General features: G+C 30.5%; 1 protein-coding gene across 2 annotated transcripts in view; it reads left to right on the top strand.

Annotated features, from left to right (window-relative positions):
* Positions 1–13,501, top strand: part of LOC106461645 (rab3 GTPase-activating protein non-catalytic subunit-like) — an 80,451-nt gene that overhangs the window by 44,820 nt on the left and 22,130 nt on the right. For both annotated transcript variants that reach the window (XM_022388648.1, XM_013921485.2), the window contains exons 18-23: positions 686–776; positions 3,971–4,128; positions 4,785–5,052; positions 6,190–6,290; positions 7,154–7,256; positions 12,131–12,625. In XM_022388648.1, the coding sequence (XP_022244356.1) occupies positions 686–776; positions 3,971–4,128; positions 4,785–5,052; positions 6,190–6,290; positions 7,154–7,256; positions 12,131–12,625 (1,216 nt within the window). The remainder of the gene's footprint in view (positions 1–685; positions 777–3,970; positions 4,129–4,784; positions 5,053–6,189; positions 6,291–7,153; positions 7,257–12,130; positions 12,626–13,501) is intronic.

Below are 13,501 nucleotides of genomic sequence, written 5' to 3'. Positions count from 1 at the left end.
TGTTCTTTCAGTTGTAAACATGGATAATAACTAGAATTGAATAATGTTATTTCAGTTGTAAACATGGATAATAACTAGAATTGAATAATGTTCTTTCATCTGTAAACATAGGAATAACTAGAATTGAATAATGTTCTTTCAGTTGTAAACATAGGTAATGACTAGAATTGAATATTGTTTTTTCAGTTGTAAATATGGGCTGTAACTAGAATTGAATATTGTTCTTTCAGTTGTAAATATGGGCAATAACTAGAATTGAATGGTGTTCTTTCAGTTGTAAATATGGGCAATAACTAGAATTGAATGGTGTTCTTTCAGTTGTAAATATGGGCAATAACTAGAATTGAATGGTGTTCTTTCAGTTGTAAATATGGGCTATAACTAGAATTGAATATTGTTCTTTCAGTTGTAAATATGGGCTATAACTAGAATTGAATATTGTTCTTTCAGTTGTAAATATGGGCTATAACTAGAATTGAATATTGTTCTTTCAGTTGTAAATATGGGCAATAACTAGAATTGAATGGTGTTCTTTCAGTTGTAAATATGGGCAATAACTAGAATTGAATGGTGTTCTTTCAGTTGTAAGTAACTGAATAGTGCACTAGCAGCTGTGAACTGTTTTCACTTTAGAGAGTTTGCATATAGAAACTTATACACACATCACATTTTTCTTTGTTTTTAGGCTGTAGAAATCATTCTGCACAACAAGTTTGTAACTAGTGAATTTATCAGTGAGATAGTTTCCACTTTACACAGTTATCTTCAGAACCAAGGTAAGTCCTGGGCAGACAGTGGTTAGTTATTGTACACTGTGGTTTTTTTTTAATAATCTCTTTGAAGAGGTAGGATGTAGACATATGATACCTGTTGTAGGTTATTATTGGCACAGTACTTATTGTACACTTTTGTATTTTAATCTAATTATTAACAGCTGTTAAGCTAAATAAAATTATAATTTTTTATGAAAAATTTTCAAATAAAAGAGCTGTAAGTTAATGACATATTAGAATAATAATTAATTATTTTAATTAATATTTTTATTGTCTACCAACAAAAACAACAACAAAACATGAAATTGGAAAAATATTCAAAATATTTTTTAAAATGACAGTTTTTATGGAAGGGTAGGGTTTGAATGGCTGGGATACAGCCTTCAAAAGCATGTGTTTGACACTCTTGCATTGAAGTAAGTGATAATCAAACCATTATGATCTCCACAGTTAAAACATACTACAGGAGTTTTTTTAAATCTTTTGACAGTAAGTAAATAAAGTTGTTATATTTAAAGAAATATTATGTTGAATTGAAAAGTTTTGAATAAATGTTGCAAATGCATTTATGACTTTAAATTTGATAACATACAATAGAAATACGGTATAGTAAAATTTCAGACTAGAAAATTTTTGATTTGTTTAGTTTTTGTATTTGTATCTTATAAAGCCTTTATAAAGTGACTTTATACCCATAGGTGATATTAGTTATCAGCAGAGACATCGCTAGGTATTTAAAAGATTTGGGGATCGGGTCACTAGGTGTGGGAATTTTCAGTGTTTCAGTATGATGGGATTTGCAGCACCATTAACCCTTTCTGTACAAATCGCGAAAATTGCCGTATGTAGTGTAAAATGACTTTTACTTATCTATCAATAAAGTCATTAATTTTTATATGTTTTGTCTTTATAAGCATATTTATAAACATATGACTAATATAAAGTGTCCTCTTTTAAAAATATATGAGTATATCAATATATAAATTTGTTGAAGTAAACTTACATAATTAGAAGAATCTTATTTATTATGCCATGTTTCAAAGTGCTCTGTATTGCATAGGCCTGGTTTTTCAGGGCATCCATTACAACACTTTCATGTTTCCTTCCATTTTGGAAAGCACACTCTGCATTGCTTTTTTAGATGCATATTTGAACTACCAGGCAAAGGTGGAATAGGAACTAAAGCATGGACAGGTGTTTCAGGCTTTTGTTTTTGACCTGCATGAGGAATGCTGGTAATGAATCTCTCTCGAGTAGCAATTCCTTCTGAATTATGTGTTTCCACCAGTTGCTGTATGACCTTTATGATATACCACTTGAAAGTAAATTTTTCATTTATGGTATTTTTGTAAACAAGAAACTATTTAGCAGCATACGCATCAGCAAGTGTAGGCCTAGCTTCTTGAACCACGCATGGGATTTACGACTTGTGTCAAAAGGCTCCGGCAGCTGATCTGCTTTATCAACTCCTCCCATGTATTCATTATACTTTTCTATGTGGTATGGTTTTTTGTAAAATTTTCTGGTCCCCCCCAAAGTAAGTTTTATTCTTTTCAACAAAAGTTGAATATTTTGTGGTTATCACATATACTGCTCTTCAGTCTTCCATTTCACTATCAGAGCATTGTCTTTACAAACAAAAGCCTTGTCATGATGCTCCAGATGCTCATTAACAAGCTCTTTTGCGACTTCTCTATTTGTGTGAATTGTTGCTGTCATCGTTATATTTGAATCTCCAAAAAGTGTGCCTATTGAGTACTTGCATACCAGTTGTCCACGATTACATGATGCCCCTGTCTAAGAACAAAATCTAATAAATGGACAACTATTTTTTCACTAGATGCAAGTTCATTTACTCCTTCAATGTCAGGCAAAGAATATTGGTTGTTGGGGTCTTTCCCATAGTATACCCTAAAGTTATAGTTGTATCCACAACAATTCTTTTCACTGTTGCACATGACAAATAATTTGATGCCAAATCTTGCACATTTAGTTTTTAGCCATCCTTTCCATAAAACTAATGCCTCATCAATTGAAATATGTTCACCCTCATCCCCATTTTTCCTCAAAATTTTTCTTAAAAGCTCACAAAAAGCATCCAAGCGTGTAGAAGGTACATTTTTTTTCACATCATTTACTTTGGTAAAGCATAAAAAGTTCATAATTGACATGTATGTGTCTCTACTCATTATGGCAGCACAAAAAAAATGAATGCCCGGTTCATAGTGCATTCTTGCCAAATACTGGTTCATATCGGTATATTTACATATTCCAGTATAAAAATAAAGAGCAAGAAACGAAAATATATCATTTTCAGTGATGTCTTTCAACCTGATACTATATACAATTCTATTAGCTTGTGGATTAGCATCAAAAAAGCCTTTGCTTTATCATTTAAACAAAAAGCAGTATGATTTATAACCTTACTCATAATAAACCTTTTCATACACACTAAAACACTCATGTTATCTGAAAAGCCAGCTGTGGGGTTGATCCCACTGAAATTACACACTAATGGTGGCTCCAGTTAAGACATAGCATCATCAAACACATTAGGAACATGTTTCCATCCTCCAGCCATTCCATTCGGTTGAGGCAAGTCTTGAAATTGAAAATTATCACTGCAATCTGAATAATCACTGCTGTCAAACTACATATCACTTTCATCTGGTACATATTCACTACCACTGTCACTCATAACCTCATCATTTGACATTTTTTATATTATTTTACTCAAACAATTCATAAATGTTTGCTAAATGAGATGTATTTATAGCTAGTTACCATTTAATCAACACCCGCATTGCTGACACTACCTCGTTATTACTTCAGTCAATTATGCATCACTTATTTTGTGAAAGTTTCTGATTGGTCAATAAAAATGATGTCATTTAGATTGAAGAGTATTATGAGACATTCAATAATGCTCTGATAAGCATAAGGGAATATTTTCCTTCTTAATTATAAACTTAAGCATGATGATGCCAACAGTGGCATCATCATATGGATAATCAAAACTTTCCATGATGCCAACATTGGAAGGGGTTAAATAGAATCGGAGCATGGGCTCTGTGTGCCAGTGTCTAGCAATGCCTATGGTTATCAGTCAAGTAAGTTAAAGATGATAGAGAAGTGTTTTTTTTTGTTATGAGATGTTTTAAAAGGTTTCTTTCAGTTGCTTGTACTTTTTTTTATAGACCCAGAGAAGTTAGATTTTGAAAGTAAAGTGCTGCTTCAGATGTGTTGGCGAATCAAACAGTTAGTGGCTTTGTATAGAATTGTGGAAGGTATCAATAATAAACAAACAGAAAAATCTCCAGTTTGTGATGAAGAAACTGAACCAAGAGATGTTCAGGTGAGAGTTTAGTATTTTGTCTGTTTGGGCTGATTGAAAACTATACTTCTATGTATTGCATATAATACAACAAAGTAAAAAATTCCCATTAGGTCCTATTCTATCCTTATTTTAAAGATAGGGTAAATATCTTCACACAAGATTATCTATAATACATGCAGTTGTTAAAGGTTTAATTTTTTTGGTCATACTTTGAAGTCAGTTCATAAAGTAATAAACTATCCCTCCAACATATGAGTGTTTTATAATTGTCCATAAACAAAAGCACAGTCAAGTAAAATAGGTTATGAAATACTGTTCACATGTTTTTCTAAAAACAGCTTCTAATTTTTTCATACAGGAAAATTCCATTTATTGTGGAAGTGCAGATATTTGTTAGCTTAAGAGTTTCGAGCAGAGAACTTAAGTTGAATTAATTAATGGGTGATTTATTGTGGTTATTAATTGAAAATAAATATTTTATTTGTATTTTGTACTTTTGTAGATGTGATTTTATGACTGTGTGTGTTAAATGGAGGCTGTATTTTAATTTATTTTCATATCAGAGTTCACTAAGCTTGCCTTGTTTCATTGATTAACATTAAAAATGTATTTCTGGTTTTGAATGTAGCTGTTATGTCATTATCTTTATGCAAGTATGTTGACTTATTTTCCAGCTTTTTTCATCAGTGTTCAACTTAACAGAATCTGAAGTAGGGAATTTGGTTTCACTTGCTTCTGTTCATCAGACTTCAAGCTATTCCATGGGTAAACATGTAACCTTTGCTGACAACCAAGAGATTCTTATGACTTTGTCAAAATTTCTGAGGTTGTTTCAGCTTAGTTACTCTCATTTGGTTAAAGAAGATATCACTGAGAACGGCTCATCAGTGTTACCCATTACGGTGCATCCTGCATGTTCTGAATCTGACTTTAAAAAAATAGGTGACTATATCTGGCTTCTCTTGAATTTTAAACAAACTCATTGAGTATGAAAATTCTGTGCAACTTTTCATCTTCAAGGATATGGCAGTTATTGGAAAATACTAAGATATTTGTGAAAACGTTTTTTTTATATTAATGTTATATTCAAGTTCAGTATTCCCATATATTTGTATTTAAGTTGAAGTTTCTGATAAAAAAGTAATTATTTATTTCAGTCATCAGTATCATTTACAGTATTTTTATAATCAGTGAGTCATTAACTCTAAAATTACCAATGGAGCCGGTCCATATAGGCTTTTAACTGTTTAGGAAACATTTTTCAAAACTGTTTAAACACAAAATTGTTGTTGTTGTTCCATGGCTTTTTTAATTATAGGGTTCTTAATAATACATAAATCGCACACAGATTTAATCAAAAATACTGTCAATATTTCATTTAATCCTATTTATTATTGCTGAGACTCTACATGTGTTTTGCACAGAAAGTAAGGGATTTCACCTATTTGTTTGGTTAGTTCTGCACACTGATATCTGTAACAGGAAAAAAACATAAAAATACTCAATATGATGTAATTAGTGGACATCGCCTATAGTGAGTGGTATATAAATAGGTTGGTAATTAGAAGATTTAAAATGTTTATCTCTGCTTTATTTTCAACATTCTCGTGCCTTAAAATTTTTTTTTTCATATATATTAACTCTTGAAAATACCCTGATCAACTTTTTGCAAAGGCTGTAACATTGAAATGTTAGTATGACAGATTCACTGTTTTATAAATTTTATTTTCTGCTGTTTCAAAGTGGTCAATAAAAAAAAATTTGTCTTAATACTTACTTTTTTTAGTATTTGTGGAAATAGTGGTATTGCTGAAGCTCTTGCAAAATATTTTCTTCAAGAATTTTGATGAAATAGTTTTAATTAGACTTGCTATTACATTGTTTTGTATATACTGTTTAAAGTATCTAGTAATAGAAATTAAAATGTTTCTTCCAGTTTCCATGTAAAGGATTTCTGTACTTGCCCTTTAAGCTTCAAGTGTTTTTATTTGTTTGAATTGTAGAAAGATTTATTGTGTTTTTTGTATTGGATAAAAAACCTGGAAGTTCTTAGCACATTACATACCATCTGTATTACAGGTGACTTCTTGTTTCATGCTGTTATACAATCGAAAGAAACTTCCGACACCATACTACATGATGCATTAAAGAAAAGTGGCATTGTACCCAAAAAACTACTGGTATGTTTAGCAGTAGTTTACTGATTTTCAAAATAAAGCTCTTCTTCAGTTGTTGTTTAAACAAAAAATGTAGGCCATTTAGTAGGTGATGTAAATACTGGACCTAGATTAGTTAACAAAGCTTTGAAAATTAATATATTAAAAGTTATACCTGCATCAGATATATTTATATAAGTATTTAGAACTTAAGTTTACATAAGGTAAAAAGGGAAGGATTTTTCTTATTATTGTCAGATTAATCCAAATGATAATAATGAATAAACTTTAACTTTGTCATTACAGTATTCTTGGAAGGGAATTTGAGTTATTTTATCATATTGGAGAAAAATCTTAAATCTTTATTTCTAGGTGTAATTATTTTTCTGTTTAGTATTTTTTCAAGTAAACATATTCACCTAGATAAATAGTTCCTTACCTAAATATAGTAAGAAGAAATTAAAAAGGCTTACAATGTTTTGTTTAATAGTTCAATAAGTATTTACATAAAAGAAAGCTGAAATGACATGATATAGTAAAATAAAGATCAGCTAATAAAATGTCAGTATTTTTTGTATACTAGGGAACTATTTATTTTCATTTTGTATGTCCACTGTAAAAATAGCAAGTATAGTTTCAGATAACTGTTTATATTCTGTAGGACAGGAACCCAGCACATCTTTTACACTTCCTCAAGATTTCTTGAAAGCTTATTTTTCAAAGTTACATTTTTGTTTGATAACTGTATTCAAGTAGAACACATCATGAATAGATAGTGATACCACTAAGAAAGTATTGTTTCTGATGTTTTAAAATTTTGTAAAAGTAGTTTTGACATACGTTTCATATTTAAACAACATTGGTAATTGTATAATTTCTTTTCTTAGGAAATCCTCCTTATATATTGGTTATCTCACACAACTAGCCTAAACAAATGGAAACAATGGCTTGTTTTCCAAGACCTCCTTAAGCATATTACATCTCATGCAGGTAATACGTTAAATTGCATACTTTATTAAAGTTGGGAAAATATTTGAGGTTTAATAATTATACTACATGATTTACATTAATTAATATATTTATTTTTTGTTAAACATTTATATATATATACATATAATGAAAAAAGATGATTAAATAAAAACATGACTGTATAGGAATAAACATCGTATATTAAGATTTATTTACATATAAGTTCCACATGTACTACAAAACTAATAAAGTTACATTATTTCTTTACACATCAGATTTTTGGTATAGAATTACTGAAATATACAAACAGTAAGTATATATATACTGAAAATTCAACAACTGATCAGCTGCTTGTAAAAAGTTAACTTAAAAATTATACTTCACAAAAATTATCCAGTCTGAATTAATTAATCACCAGTATTTAATGATAGTTTTAAAAAATGAAATGAACATTTCATAAAGAAGAAGAAGTATGCAATTTACACGTGTAGTTCATTTTTAATGAAAATACCTCAATAATATTTGAAATCAGTGACTTGTCACGGGTAGCCTTTTTTGTATAGTCAACCAGTTTCTATTGTGTACTACTGCAAATACATGATTATGTATCAAATATATTCAGGTTTCATTTAGTGTTAAGTGTTTTTGCATTTTGTGAGTAGTGACCTTCTCCATTTTTATTTGAAGTTAGATTCACTGATAGTTAGGCAGCTGATATTTTATAGCTACTTTAGAAAGTTTTCAAAAATTTATTTTTAATTTATTTTTATAGTTTGCACTGAAGTGAACTATTTAATCTTGTTGCCAAGTAAATAAAATCTATTTTTATATAAAATATGATGTTATCAAATTGATTATTTTTCAAGGTTATCTATTTGATAAAAACTCAAGATATATTTTGTCAACTGTATGACAAAATTATGTTACTTTTGATTAAAAGTGCATATTTTCCAGCTGTATATTATAATAAATTGGTAATAGTGGGTAACTAGTATGGCATCATTGTGATATTGCAATATGGAAAGATTTCACCAGCGATTGCTTTTTAATCTACACCACCAAAGCTGTGTGCTGAATTGTGTTACACAGAGGAAATATGATCAATCTCATTTGCAGTTGTGACTTTTTTGACTTAGCAATGAACTGATGATGTCATCATGATGTGAGGATGAGGTCACTAAATTACATTAAATCTTATGTGTAAGATCAATATTTTTGAAAGGATAATGATTGTGATTGGCTTTAGTAGCCAAAAAATGTTAGTACATAAGGTTAATCTGTACAAGATGCTGAAGTAAATAACATTTATTATAAAAAGTGGCTAAATTGTGGTAAAGTTAGTTACTGAAAATGTTTTTGTAAAAAGCTGGTGGTTTTTCCTGGTTTATAATCTTAAAGTATTTGTTATAGTGAATTAGGCTAGATACAAGCCCCAGTCTTGTGATGATAAATCATCTGGTATCATTTTAAAGTTGGGCCTAAATAGGAGAGCTTATTATTGCATTGGTATTCATTTTGATATTTGTGTAATGCCTGTTTTCATCTTTACTTTAAGAAGACTATTTTAGTTTGGGTTTCAGCCTTTAATAGGTCTCAATTGGCCTATGTATCAATTTTCTTTATTGTGATATAAAATATTAAAATTTTGATTTTCTTCATACAAGTGATAGATGAAGTGAATGTAAATAACGTGAATAATGGTACAGTGTATAATATGCTATAATAAGAAAGGTTATGTATTCTGTCAAGTGAGCAACATTTCATTGAATGTGATTATTGATTTCTCAACAATGAGACCTCCTTAGTGAATATGTTGAAACATGGAGCAGGACTAAGAACATTAAGTTTGCCAAAACAACTCTGTATAACAAAAGTAAGCTAATTTGACTGAAAACAAATATCTGTAATGAGATTGAAACAAAAGCAGCTACAAATTGAGCAAGACTAAGTCAAAATGAATCTACAGAGAACACACTTTTGGAAACAAAGAAAGTATTTGACCAAGAAAAATGAATTCTTGCGAAGAAGTTTTGGAGTATTTCTTACATAATGTTTGCCATTGGAGAGAAATTCCTCAAGATTAAGAAGATTAGTAACATGTGTGCCAGATTGACTCTTCCAACTGAAGTTAAAGGTTCTTCTGTCTAAAATATGAATTATCACAAAATATGCCTAATAAAGGAAACAAAACATCTGGAATCGTTTGATTTGGTATCAGATCAGGTAATAGAAAGAGTAATATGTGATATTGATATAACAAACATTGTTAAAACAGACCACTGTTGATGTTAACCAGGTACATGCTACTTATAAAAAATCTTTTGGAGTAAAAAAGTTTTGGAGTATTTCTTACATAATGTTTGCCATTGGAGAGAAATTCCTCAAGATTAAGAAGATTAGTAACATGTGTGCCAGATTGACTCTTCCAACTGAAGTTAAAGGTTCTTCTGTCTAAAATATGAATTATCACAAAATATGCCTAATAAAGGAAACAAAACATCTGGAATCGTTTGATTTGGTATCAGATCAGGTAATAGAAAGAGTAATATGTGATATTGAGATAACAAACATTGTTAAAACAGACCACTGTTGATATTAACCAGGTACATGCTACTTATAAAAAATCTTCTTGCTATGAACAATGTTGTCTACCACACCTGTATCAAAGCTAATTATCAGCTGTCCAATATTTTGAATATTTAGAAATACTAAATGGTAAACATTCTCTAGAAGAAGGTGAACAGCTTATTTTCCTTCATGCATTTGATATTATGCCCAAAGTTCTTGATAGATGGCTTGAGATGTTCTCTGTAGATAGTTGTATTTGTTCTACTAATAGAACATTTTTCATAATTACTTGTTGCAATTAGTCTTATCAGAAAGTCAGATGAAAGATTGAAGATTAAGGACAGTTACAATAAACTTGATAGGAAGAGGGTAGAGGCTTTTATAACTTGGTATGCTTTCAAAGGCACTGACAGTACAGACTCATTTTCTTTGAAAGGTATTTGCAGTCTAACTCAAACCTTTCTTGACTGTGATGATTCTATCTTGGATGCATTCACAAATTTTGGAAGCTCAATTGAACTTCAAAACATGTTTTCAGACAGATGGAAAGGGTATGCGTGCTAACTTTACAAGACAAATGATGCAAATCTTAACCATTTTGAAGAACTACACTAGATTTTGTTTTCCAAAGGTAAAGAAAGATGGCATTTACCTCCAGTGATAAATACATTTGTTTCTCATAGATGGAGGGCACATTACATGGCATATGTTTGGAAAACATTTACAATGCCTTGCTCTTCACTGCTACTAGTAACTGATATTTACTGGCAAGCTAATAAATTACCATCTTATTCCTGTGTGTAACATTAAAACTCCTGCTCGTAAGGCATTGCTGAAGCAACAAAAGTGTAACTGCAAGATAAAGTGCAAAAATAGAGGACGTGCAGCTGTCAAAAAAATAGTCTAGCTTATACTGATCTGTGTGGTTGTGGGGATGTTACCAGATCTGTATGAAGAAATATATGGAGCTTGATGAAACAGATTGGGGTATTTATATGGCTTGTTAATTGAGATACAAACACAAAAACTAGTCTTTTGAACTGAAAACTTTAAACTTGTATATTAAGTAGTAGATACAAAATATTTTTTTGAACCTTTGGGGATGAAATATCTAAAAAAAACTAGAAACTTGGGTTTTCCTCTCCTGCTGGACCATCTTTTCCTCAAGTAATTTGATATGTGGGATGAAATTAAAACAAAAATCTTTACTAAAAAAACTGATGATTTACAGTATTCTTCAAGATGGATAATGTATAATTCAATTTTGCTTGAAAATGACGTTGTATTTGATGACTCATATTTCTAAGAATAACAATTTTTTGCTAACAAGTAGATTTTAATATAGCTATTTCCAAACATGCATTTTTAATTCAAAAGTCACTTGACACATTTTCTAATGTAGCTGACAAGGGCATTCTGACTATGATGTTATTAATCAAAATTTTTAAGATAATTTTGAATGTTGTTATTTTCATACCTGAAGAAGACATATCAATGTTCTGTTGAAACATTTAGTATGTTCCACCATCAATAAAATGTTTACTTAAGCTTATCAATTGTTTGCCTACCTATTATTATATAAGTATAAATTGCTTCCTTATTACTCAAGTATTATTTTGATCATTATTATTTGTATTGTTAGCTTAGCGTATGAAATTAGGATTAACCTAGGTCTTGTAAGTTGGGCAAGCCTTTAGTTATCACTTCGATAACAACCAAAAATTTGTCTAAGACAATGTGTCCAAACTAATTTTTATTTTTCTTGTACATTGATATATTACATTATGCACTTGTTTCCAGTTTGATATATAGAACTGGTTGCAATAACTTGTGACTTTTTAGTTTTAGTTTATATAGTTAGATAATTTTTGATCTAAAGCTTTTCAAATGTGAAAAAAATAGTTGCATTTTATAATACAAGTGTCACTTGTAATAAACAAGTTATAATAAAATTTCATATTTTGTACAGTAAACAGATAATGTTTGCATATAACACAACTAAGAAAATCTGAACTGTACCTTCCTGTTGTCAAATCATGGTGCTTTGAATGCTTAGATATGTGACAGTGTGCATTATACAGTAAGAATAGAAGGAATTTATACTTTTCACCTTCTTAGGATTTTTAAAGACTGGTGGTAGAGAAATAGTACTACAGTGTTCCATAGGTAAATGAGATGGAAGGGACAATACATTGAGCAGATCATGTGAAAAGTCTCATTTCATTATGGGGCAATAATTTTGGGACACCCTGTAGATATATGATATTTTATAATATTCTTTACAATACCCATTGTTCTCCTAATGACACATTCTGTTTTATTAAAAGTGTCTTTAGATGAAAGCTTGTTGTGTGGTGATGGAGAAAGTGAACCTATCTGGTGGAAAACTGTAAAGAGTCTCCTCTGTGAATCCACTAACAGTCTGTCAGCTTACACAGCAGCCATCATTGCCCAGTCTGTAGCCATTACTTTAGCACTTGGAAACAACCACAAGCTGGCAAGCAATCCTCCTTCATTGGCCTCTATTTCAATGGAGCAATTAGCTTCAGCAACACAATTAGACAATGAGAATGTAAGTCAGGAAGTCAGGCAGGATGAAACTAATCTGAGTGATATTCAGGAAATCCAAGGGATCTGTGTGGATAAAGACCATACAGACAATGGGGATAGTGAATGGGAATCTATATCTTTAAACACAGAAAGATGGCACTTTCTAGTTACTCAGCTGGAAGATGTGTTTGTCCTCAGCATGCTCTTGAACCTCCTACCAAATGTACCAAAGTTTGAAGTTTCATTGTCATCACTGTTAAACAGTGGCCAAGGTTAGTGATCAGTTCATGAAGTTTATACACTTAGTATAAGACATCTAACTTTATTCAGAAAAAGGCGTAGGGAGAAATATGTGAAAAAGGGACAGGTACTGGCTGTGTAGTATTCGGGAATGGAAAATTTTTAAATGTATTGTAATTTAATATCACTTTTAGCTCCTGTTTAAATAAGTTCAAAACCACATACATGTAGGTAAGTTACATTCAAATCTTGCATTAACATCAGTAATGACTGCAGAATCTCCTTAAATCTATAAATTCCCACCATTTTATCAAATTTTGTAATGACCCATTTACATTCAGAGCTCTTATCATCTGACTAGGTGTATTTGTAACTTATAGATGTCTGTTTAGGCTTAAAATTTATTATTAATTTACTATAGTTATTATGTACAATTGATGTAGTTAGTTTTTACTCTTGATGTAGTTAGTTTTTACTCTTGATGTAGTTGTTCTGTACTGTTGATGGAGTTATTTTATACTATTGATTTTGTCATTCTGTATTGTTGATGTAATATTTTGTACTGTTCATGCAGTTGTTCTGTACTAGTGATGGACTTGTTCTGTACTACTGATGCAGTTGTTCTGTACTACAAATGCAGTACTGTATTACTGATGGACTTGTTCTGTACTATGATGTAGTTGTTCTGTACTGTTGATGGAGTTATTTTATACTATTGATTTTGTCATTCTGTATTGTTGATGTAATATTTTGTACTGTTCATGCAGTTGTTCTGTACTACTGATGTAGTTGTTCTGTACTACAAATGCAGTACTGTATTACTGATGGACTTGTTCTGTACTATGATGTAGTTCTATACTGTTGAGGCAGTTATTCTGTACTATTGATGGAGTTATTCTGTACTATTT

This window comes from Limulus polyphemus, unplaced genomic scaffold (genome assembly GCF_000517525.1).
Source record: "Limulus polyphemus unplaced genomic scaffold, Limulus_polyphemus-2.1.2 Scaffold1003, whole genome shotgun sequence".
Classification (NCBI taxonomy): Eukaryota; Metazoa; Arthropoda; class Merostomata; order Xiphosura; family Limulidae; genus Limulus; species Limulus polyphemus.
The sequence above is the reverse complement of the archived record's forward strand: the minus strand, read 5'-3'. Positions and strand labels throughout refer to the sequence as shown.